The sequence below is a fragment of the Bombus affinis genome, unplaced genomic scaffold (genome assembly GCF_024516045.1).
Source record: "Bombus affinis isolate iyBomAffi1 unplaced genomic scaffold, iyBomAffi1.2 ctg00000075.1, whole genome shotgun sequence".
Taxonomy (NCBI): domain Eukaryota; kingdom Metazoa; phylum Arthropoda; class Insecta; order Hymenoptera; family Apidae; genus Bombus; species Bombus affinis.
The window spans coordinates 800,104-810,738 of NW_026108825.1; the positions used below are offsets into that span (position 1 = coordinate 800,104).

Below are 10,635 nucleotides of genomic sequence, written 5' to 3' on the forward strand. Positions count from 1 at the left end.
ATCAAGGTTCAGATATTTACGACGAGAGTTAGAAAATATACAGATATAATTGTTTGTTGGGATGTAGAGTTTTAGGGAGGGTGTTGAAGTGGTCACCACTTCTAGGAAAACTCCACATCTGGTCTTTTTAGCTTTCTCAAGCGCTGAAGCCATCGACAGCACATAGACAAAAGAATAGCAGGGAGGCAGACCATAAACTGTAGACAGGCGACGTTGGCTTCGGGGTTTTCAGTCATAAAGTAACACTGCTAGCGTGCGGATCTGGACCAGCTTAAATTGTATTCCTGTATTTCATTATTAAGTCAAATATATACTTTGTATCTTACACTTTATCCACGCGTTTTTCTCTCTTTATATACTGAATAACCTCAACATCTTTAACTGCGGAGATCTTTTTAGGATTTGGCTTTATGCCCTCGTGTGTTATGACATGTCCTAAGTATTCTAATTCAGGTTTTAGAAACTCGCATTTGTCGGGTTGGATTTTTAATCCTAACTCTTTTAATCTTTGCAATACTATAGCAAGGTTTTCATTGTGTTGTTGAATTGTACTACCGAATATTATTATGTCGTCAAGGTATACAAAGCAGTATTTGTTCAATAATCCTCGTAACGCGGTATCCATCATGCGTTGGAAGGTGGCTGGGGCGTTTTTTAAACCGAATGGCATGCGATTATAGTGAAAGAGTCCCTGAGGTGTGCTAAAGGCTGTATATTTCTTTGAGTCGGGGTCCATAGGTATTTGATGGAATCCCGAAGATAAATCTAGAGCAGAGAAGAATTTGGCGTTGCCTAATTGTGATAGAATGTCGTCGATTGTCGGTAGTGGGTAGGCGTCTTGATCGGTAAGTTCATTTAATTTTCGAAAGTCGATAACTATACGCCATTTCTGTTTGCCTGATGCGTCTGATTTCTTGGGTACTACCCATACTGGACTGTTGTAAGGAGAATCTGATTCTTCAATGATATTTTTATCTAACATTTTTTTCATTTGTTTTTCAATTTCTGCTTTATGGGCTTCGGGAGGTCGGTACGATTTGGTATTGACGATTTTGTTTTCGCGTAGGGTAATAGTGTGTTTTGTTAGGTTAGTACAAGGTAGGGTATCGGATTCTAGGTCAAACACGTCTATGTAATGTAGGAGGATCTTTTCGATAGGAATACGAAGTTTGTCTTCAATATGGTCTAGTCTAATTATTTGTTTCATTTTAGCAATTTTATCGAGATCGTGTTCATAAGAAAGATCATTAGTGATTATAGTTGGTTGCTCACCAGTATTGCAGAAACATACTCTCGTCGGAACTTTATCCAGATAAATTGTTTCGATTTTGGTTTGCCCTGGGAGAATGGTTTTCGGCGCCTGGAAAAATATTTTGTTCCCGTTTAATTGTATTGATTCGTTGTTAATTCGATATGAGTAGTTAGAGAGCATAGGTAAACCAATTATTCCGTCTTCTATTAAAGGAAAATCGTCTGGCACAACGTGAAATGTGTTCATGATGTTAAAGAATTGAAAGTCTACTGTTTCGTCAGTTTGGTATTTGTCATTGCCCATGTAAAATGTTTTAGCTACTGTCTTTTTAGGTTTAAATATGGCACTTGATCTTTTAACTAAATTTATTCCTGCACCGGTATCGATTAAATATCGTTTGATTTCTGTTCCCGATCGAACTCCAATGGATAGAAGTTTTCCTGTTGTTGCGTGTACTCGTACGACGTCTCTCGAGGTTCTGGTAGCGCTGTTTCCTCTTCTCGTCCCGCATTCTCCATGTTCATATTGTAGCTGCGCGGTGGCGGAAGATTTCGCTGGCTGGCCGGTTGAAAATTTTCGGCAGTAACTTGCGGTATGTCCTATTTGGTTGCACTTAAAACACTTCATTCTCCCTCCGTTGTTTATTTGAGTGCTTGTCGGCAGGCGATTTTGCGTAGTCATCGGACCGCTCCTAAGTGGGGGTTTGCGTTCTGACGATACATTCCCTCGGGCGAATGAGTGAGCTCTTATTTGCTGGCTGCACTGATTTCCGCGGTTTCGCTCAATTACTCCGATTAATAGTTCTGCTTCGAACGCGGCATCTTGTGCTTCTTGTAAGGTGCGCGGTTTCATGCTTGATGTTCTGATTTCTATCTCGGGTTTTAAATTTAGTATGAACGTTTTGGTTGGGGGTTCGTTCTCTAGGTCTATCGCGACTGCTCGTCGAATAGGATCGCGGATTTCGTGTTGCAATGCGTACATAAGTTCATTAAGACCGTGTCGAAATCTTTTGACGTATCCGTGTACTGATTCGTTAAAACTTTGCCGAGTTCTTTGTAATTTATCGCGCGCACCGTTTGAAGTTACGTTAATCGATACGAACTTCCTCAGATTTTCGAATAAGGCGCCGTACGTCTCGATAGCCGAATGTCTAATGCTTCTTTCGGCTTCGCCGACAATGCGTTTGGTTAAAATTAATTTCAATAAAGCACGCTTTTCCTTACATTCCGATCTAGCTTCGCTTACCCGCTTGATGAATCCCTCCACTCCAATGTCATCTTGACCGTTGAGGACTGGGATGAACTCGATGCTGGTTTTCGCGTCGAACATATGTCGTTCGTACGAGGCTGATTCTTCTTCCTCGTCCTCGGAGTTCGCTGGGTCGGAGGTTTCTGGAGTTTCTTTGATCCGAACGCGTTCTTCCGGAGATTTCACTATGCGGGTGTCCCGAGTAGTGCTTCTGCTGGCAGAACTAGTATCGTCTGTCATAATTGAGTTGAACTCAGACGTATCTACGGAGGATTGTACTCCTAGCTTGAGTTCGGCCACAGTCTTCCCTATTGGTTCTATTTCCTTGATCCGTTGAGTGCTTTCATCGCGAATTAGTTTATACAAATCATTTATAGCTGCCTTATGTTCTTCGTGCTGGCGCTGCATCATATCCAAAATTGCCCGCAGGTTTGGATCACCGCTAGTCGAAGCGACAGGTGTAATTTTCTTATCGTCCCTTTTGTCCATTTCAGAATAATAGATCGTCGGAGTCTGACGTTATCGAATGCAATCGATCGATCCTTTTAGAGGAAATGGTTCTACTTACTAATAAAACCGTTTTTCGTAGTCCAGGTTGCTTGATACACCTTTGGTCGGATGTCCCGTAGGCCAAAACCGTAATCTTGTTTTATCCAACGTTGATGTATCCTGGCAGGATCGCCAAAATGTCACGTAAAATAAGAAAGAAATTTAAAGGAAAGAAGAAAACTTTATTTTTTCCTCGTTTATACACTTCTGAACTCTAGCCGTGGCCGTTCGAGACTGAGGCTCTTACAATATCTTCTTACTTTCGATGACATCTGTTTCTTCTTTTGTTTTTCATCCTTCAACATCCCCACTACCCTGTAGGCGTACGTGACTGTTGCTACGCTTCTAGAACATTCGGTGGAAGGACCGTTAGGACATAGATGAACCCTCAGGTACTCCGGCAATATACATTGTCGCCAAGGTCGCCATGCGTAATGTTCAAGTATCGGCTGTCTGGAGAATGTTTAGAAGTGGTCGCCTAAGGTGACGTCAGGGCAAAAGAGTTTGGGGTTACACGTTCGTCGTATGGTCCGGAAGAAACAGCTCGTGCGATACGGCCTCTCCATATGGTTCCAGCCTTTTCCTGCGGTAGTCGCTAACCCTCATCATTAAAGTAATAATTAAATGTAATTCATTAGTTGTTGGAAGGGTCTAGGAGAGCTTAAATAATTGGATATTTTTTGATTTACGTTTGTATCGTTAGATGGAAACAATATAATAGTACGGCGTAAAATATAGTGAGCTAAACTACCCTTCTTTGTCAATGTCTCATTTGTCATTTTGAAGCATTCGAGAAAATTGAAATTACACTACTTTTCCTGTGATTCTTGTTTTTCATCGAAACATTCAACAATTCGCGAAACATTCAGTCATTATTTAACACGTTAAATGCCATAGGGGTTGTAACCCCAAACTCTTTTGCCCTGACGTCACCTTAGGCGACCACTTCTAAACATTCTCCAGACAGCCGATACTTGAACATTACACATGGCGACCTTAGCGACAATGTATATTGCCGGAGTACCTGAGGGTTCATCTATGTCCTAACGGTCCTTCCACCGAATGTTCTAGAAGCGTAGCAACAGTCACGTACGCCTACAGGGTAGTGGGGATAATGAAGGATGAAAAACAAAAGAAGAAACAGATGTCACCGAGAGTAAGAAAATATTGTAAGAGCCTCAGTCTCGAACGGCCACGGCTAGAGTTCAGAAGTGTATAAACGAGGAAAAAATAAAGTTTTCTTCTTTCCTTTAAATTTCTTTCTTATTTTACGTGACATTTTGGCGATCCTGCCAGGATACATCAACGTTGGATAAAACAAGATTACGGTTTTGGCCTACGGGACATCCAACCATAGGTGTATCAAGCAACCTGGACTACGAAAAACGGTTTTATTAGTAAGTAGAACCATTTCCTCTAAAAGGATCGATCGATTGCATTCGATAACGTCAGACTCCGACGATCTATTACTCTGAAATGGACAAAAGGGACGATAAGAAAATTACACCTGTCGCTTCGACTAGCGGTGATCCAAACCTGCGGGCAATTTTGGATATGATACAGCGCCAGCACGAAGAACATAAGGCAGCTATAAATGATTTGTATAAACTAATTCGCGATGAAAGCACTCAACGGATCAAGGAAATAGAACCAATAGGGAAGACTGTGGCCGAACTCAAGCTAGGAGTACAATCCTCCGTAGATACGTCTGAGTTCAACTCAATTATGACAGACGATACTAGTTCTGCCAGCAGAAGCACTACTCGGGACACCCGCATAGTGAAATCTCCGGAAGAACGCGTTCGGATCAAAGAAACTCCAGAAACCTCCGACCCAGCGAACTCCGAGGACGAGGAAGAAGAATCAGCCTCGTACGAACGACATATGTTCGACGCGAAAACCAGCATCGAGTTCATCCCAGTCCTCAACGGTCAAGATGACATTGGAGTGGAGGGATTCATCAAGCGGGTAAGCGAAGCTAGATCGGAATGTAAGGAAAAGCGTGCTTTATTGAAATTAATTTTAACCAAACGCATTGTCGGCGAAGCCGAAAGAAGCATTAGACATTCGGTTATCGAGACGTACGGCGCCTTATTCGAAAATCTGAGGAAGTTCGTATCGATTAACGTAACTTCAAACGGTGCGCGCGTTAAATTACAAAGAACTCGGCAAAGTTTTAACGAATCAGTACACGGATACGTCAAAAGATTTCGACACGGTCTTAATGAACTTATATACGCATTGCAACACGAAATCCGCGATCCTATTCGACGAGCAGTCGCGATAGACCTAGAGAACGAACGCGCAACCGAAACGTTCATACTAAATTTAAAACCCGAGATAGAAATCAGAACATCAAGCATGAAACCGCGCACCTTACAAGAAGCACAAGATGCCGCGTTCGAAGCAGAACTATTAATCGGAGAAATTGAGCGAAACCGCGGAAATCAGTGCAGCCAGCAAATAAGAGCTCACTCATTCACCCGAGGGAATGTATCGTCACAACGCAAACCCCACTTAGGAGCGGTCCGATGACTACGCTCAATCGCCTGCCGACAAGCACTCAAATAAACAACGGAGGAAGAATGAAGTGTTTTAAGTGCAACCAAATAGGACATACCGCAAATTACTGCCGAAAATTTTCAACCGGCCAGCCAGCGAAATCTTCCGCCACCGCGCAGCTACAATATAAACATGGAGAATGCGGGACGAGAAGAGGAAACAGCGCTACCAGAACCTCGAGAGACGTCGTACGAGTACACGCAACAACAGGAAAACTTCTATCCATTGGAGTTCGATCGGGAACAGAAATCAAACGATATTTAATCGATACCGGTGCAGGAATAAATTTAGTTAAAAGATCAAGTGCCATATTTAAACCTAAAATGACAGTAGCTAAAACATTTTACATGGGCAATGACAAATACCAAACTGACGAAACAGTAGACTTTCAATTCTTTAACATCATGAACACATTTCACGTTGTGCCAGACGATTTTCCTTTAATAGAAGACGGAATAATTGGTTTACCTATGCTCTCTAACTACTCATATCGAATTAACAACGAATCAATACAATTAAACGGGAACGAAATATTTTTCCAGGCGCCGAAAACCATTCTCCCAGGGCAAACCAAAATCGAAACAATTTATCTGGATAAAGTTCCGACGAGAGTATGTTTCTGCAATACTGGTGAGCAACCAACTATAATCACTAATGATCTTTCTTATGAACACGATCTCGATAAAATTGCTAAAATGAAACAAATAATTAGACTAGACCATATTGAAGACAAACTTCGTATTCCTATCGAAAAGATCCTCCTACATTACATAGACGTGTTTGACCTAGAATCCGATACCCTACCTTGTACTAACCTAACAAAACACACTATTACCCTACGCGAAAACAAAATCGTCAATACCAAATCGTACCGACCTCCCGAAGCCCATAAAGCAGAAATTGAAAAACAAATGAAAAAAATGTTAGATAAAAATATCATTGAAGAATCAGATTCTCCTTACAACAGTCCAGTATGGGTAGTACCCAAGAAATCAGACGCATCAGGCAAACAGAAATGGCGTATAGTTATCGACTTTCGAAAATTAAATGAACTTACCGATCAAGACGCCTACCCACTACCGACAATCGACGACATTCTATCACAATTAGGCAACGCCAAATTCTTCTCTGCTCTAGATTTATCTTCGGGATTCCATCAAATACCTATGGACCCCGACTCAAAGAAATATACAGCTTTTAGCACACCTCAGGGAAACTTTCACTATAATCGCATGCCATTCGATTTAAAAAACGCCCCAGCCACCTTACAACGCATGATGGATACCGCGTTACGAGAATTATTGAACAAATACTGCTTTGTATACATTGACGACATAATAATATTCGGTAGTACAATTCAACAACACAATGAAAACCTTGATATAGTATTGCAAAGATTAAAAGAGTTAGGACTAAAAATCCAACCCGACAAATGCGAGTTTCTAAAACCTGAATTAGAATACTTAGGACATGTCATAACACACGAGGGCATAAAGTCAAATCCTAAAAAGATCTCCGCAGTTAAAGACTTTAAGATTCCCAAAACACCAACAGACGTAAAGTCATTTCTCGGATTAGCTGGATACTACAGAAAATTCATTAAAAACTTTTCCAAACTCGCCAAACCATTAACAGATCTCACAAAGAAAGACAATCCTTTTAGATGGACAGAAACGCAACAGACAAGCTTTGACACACTAAAAGAAAAGCTATGCTCAGCCCCAGTCTTAGCATACCCAGACTACACGAAAACATTCACACTCACCACAGACGCTTCCAATGAAGGAATAGGCGCAATGTTATCACAAGACGGACATCCTTGTTGTTACATATCACGGACACTCAACCCCCCAGAGAAAAATTATTCTACCACAGAAAAGGAATTATTAGTTATCGTATGGGCAGTTAAGAGACTCAGGCAATACCTGTTAGGAAGACGATTCGTTATTCGAACCGATCACCAAGCACTCACTTGGCTCAAAAATTGCAAAGACCCTTCCTCGCGTTTGATTAGATGGAGACTTAAACTCGAAGAATACGAGTACGATATTCAGTATTGCAAAGGTAAAGAGAACACAGCAGCCGACGCACTTTCTAGAAAAATTTACCAAATTACCGACAAATCAGTCCCAGACACACCTGCAAACTCCGAAAATATTGTAGAACACTTTAACGCATGGTCAGAAGACGCGACACCCCCGAGACGACTTAAAATCACGCCAAACGATCACACCTTCTATCAATTGAATAGAGAAACATTAGGTCCATTCGACAAAGATACTTGGATTCGAAAAATTTTTGAACTAACCAAGAAACACAAGAAAATTGGGATAGGAGACAATAGTTTTACCGAAGTCGAAAAAGCTAGGATCAAAGTTACACTCATGTTTATTAATGACCAAATTGAAGAAATAACTTTTGCATACGAACCAATACAAACCATAATTGACGAACAAGCTCTAGACATTATACGCGAAAACCATAACGACATTAGTGGACACTTGGGTATTCAAAAGACATATAGTAAAATCAAAGACCAATTCAAAATCCCACGCCTCATGGAAAGGATAGAAGATTTTATAAAAAATTGCGAAGCTTGTCAACGACAAAAGCTAGTTAGAATCAGACCCAAGGAACAACCCGTAATTCCTCAGACACCAGTAGAGCCAAACGAAAAGATAGCCATGGATCTAATTGGTCCGATGCCTAAAACCACACGTGGAAATCGATACATTCTTTCGATTCACGATGACCTAACGAAATATCTCGTTTTAGTACCACTGAAAACACAACGAACCGAATCGATTATCGATGCACTACTAGACCACTACATTTACATCTTCTCAGCACCCAAAACGATACTAACAGACCAGGGACAGAACTTTATTAGCGAACTAATGGAAAAATTCGAGGAAGCATTTAAAATCAAACATATAAAGACCACTAGTTTTCATCCTCAATCTAACGGATCCTTAGAACGAACACACGCCACAGTAAAAGACATGATTCGCACGAGCCTACACGATTCTAATAAAGAATGGGATCAGGTATTAGACTTTATTTGCCTAGGGTATAATACCGCGATACACGATGCAACTGGATTTTCACCCTTCGAACTAACATTTGGAAGAAAAGCCAACCTCCCGTCTTCCGTATCCCGAACTTCCAATTACACCTACGAAGAAATGTTTGCACTATGGCAAAAACAATTGCAAAAATATAGAATGATAGCGAAGAACACTCTTGAACAAAGTAGAAAGAGGTACATGAGAGATCAGACAAGAAAAATCATTAGAATAAAAAATAAAAAAATAATAATAAAAATAAAAAATAAAATAAAAATAAAACCTTATTTTTCAGGACGATCACCCTTGCCGTCGGCTTTACCACCCTTAACGGATTAAAAATAACCCCTATTGACAATAATGGAATATTTCATGAGAAAATATCCAAAGCATATCTTTATAGCGAACACATAAATGTTATTATAGGACAAGATATTAGTGCTGTATTGGAACAAGTAAGATATATTGAAAAGGGAGTAGCCGAAGTTAGGAATCATTGCGAGACACGAAAAGACTGTAACATATTACCAGAAATACGCTCTTTACAAGCAAAACTAAATAACGTCAGAACACTTAGCATCGAATTACAATCCTTAGCTCACATTCTTCTCAGAAGTAGACGAGGACTAGTAGACGCTATCGAATCTATTAGTAAAACTCTTTTTGGAACCCTAGCCGCGAACGATCTAGATATAATCAACAAAAATATAGACAAACTCTTTGAAGAAGGTAACAGCCTAAAAACCATAGTAACCAACCAGACAGCTTTGATTAAACGAATTTTAAATAACGACGTCATCCAGCGACTGAAACAAGTAGACACAGGTGTAACAAACGAACTTAAAACGCTTAACAAAAACGAGATCACCTTAATAAAAGTCATAGCTCTAGAAAGCTAACTCTCTGACTTACATTTCCAAATCGACGAAATATTCAATATAATCATCTTAGGAAAACAAGGAATAATAAACCCACAGATTATTGATCCCGGAACTTTTATTAACAATTACGCCCAAGTACTAGGTAGCAAAACAGTAGGAAACGCTTTTATACCAAAGGAAGAGAATTTCCAAAATATTTTAGATATCTCAGAACTCACATTGTTTACTCGACAAAACAAAGTTTTCTTCGTAATTTCTGTACCAACAGTTATGGACATGGAATGGGATATAGAGAAAATATATCCCATACCATCTCTCACGAACAAAGTGTTTTTAGCACCTTTAGTAGTTCATCCGATATTTTTAACGTCAGGACTAAATTACATCAATGTCGATCAAAACTACTTGGATAAGCAATGCCGTTCTATATCTGACTTTTACATTTGCAAACAAACTCAGCCGATTCACGACCGTCGAGTGAAGCACGATTGTAACCCTGAAATCTTAAGCGCAGAAAACACTGTCAAATTCTGTAAGGTAGTAGTTTATAACATTGAAGATATAACTTTTATCCCATTAAACGCTGAGAATCATTTTATAGCTATACCAGAAAAACCAATAGATCTGAGCATTTTCGAAGAAAAGACACATCGAATTGTTAGACTAGAGAAACCATCTTTGTTACAAACTAATAAAACCGTAGACATATTGTACAAGAATAACCATATGAGAATCAGTGGTAGTAGCAAGGAAATTTCTTACGAGATTAAAATCAAAACAGTCAATGTAACTAATGATTCAGACTGGAGTATTTTACTAAATAAACTAGAGAAAACTCCAAAACTTATTAACGATAATTACGGATACAAAATCACTCTGGATGGAATCGGAGATCAAGCGAATCAACTAACTTTTGCTCGTAGAATCGATCAAGTTGAATCACGGGGAATATCTATATTACAAATTATAGGATATTTATCCATTGCTCTCATATGCTTATACTTTCTCAACAAAATAGGAATGCCGAAATTGTGTTTTCATTTATTCTGTTGTAAAATCAAGCGAAACACGACAAATA

General features: G+C 39.7%; 1 protein-coding gene across 1 annotated transcript; it reads left to right on the plus strand.

Moving 5' to 3' along the window:
* Window positions 1-4,647: 4,647 nt before the first annotated feature.
* On the plus strand, window positions 4,648-10,172 carry LOC126927121 (uncharacterized). The gene is made up of 3 exons (XM_050743464.1): window positions 4,648-5,017; window positions 6,154-6,241; window positions 8,972-10,172. Exons 1-3 carry the CDS (start codon window positions 4,775-4,777, stop codon window positions 9,013-9,015), a joined length of 375 nt encoding a protein of 124 aa, XP_050599421.1. The 5' UTR covers window positions 4,648-4,774; the 3' UTR covers window positions 9,016-10,172.
* The last annotated feature ends 463 nt before the right edge of the window (window positions 10,173-10,635 follow it).

Excerpts from the sequence above, each read along its gene's own strand:
- LOC126927121 (XM_050743464.1), top strand. The coding sequence starts at position 4,775 with ATGACAGACGATACTAGTTCTGCCAGCAGAAGCACTACTCGGGACACC. Across the intron at positions 5,018-6,153 it reads TGGAGGGATTCATCAAGCGG|GCGCCGAAAACCATTCTCCC; the intron begins GTAAGCGAAGCT and ends ATATTTTTCCAG. Across the intron at positions 6,242-8,971 it reads AGTATGTTTCTGCAATACTG|GACGATCACCCTTGCCGTCG; the intron begins GTGAGCAACCAA and ends CTTATTTTTCAG.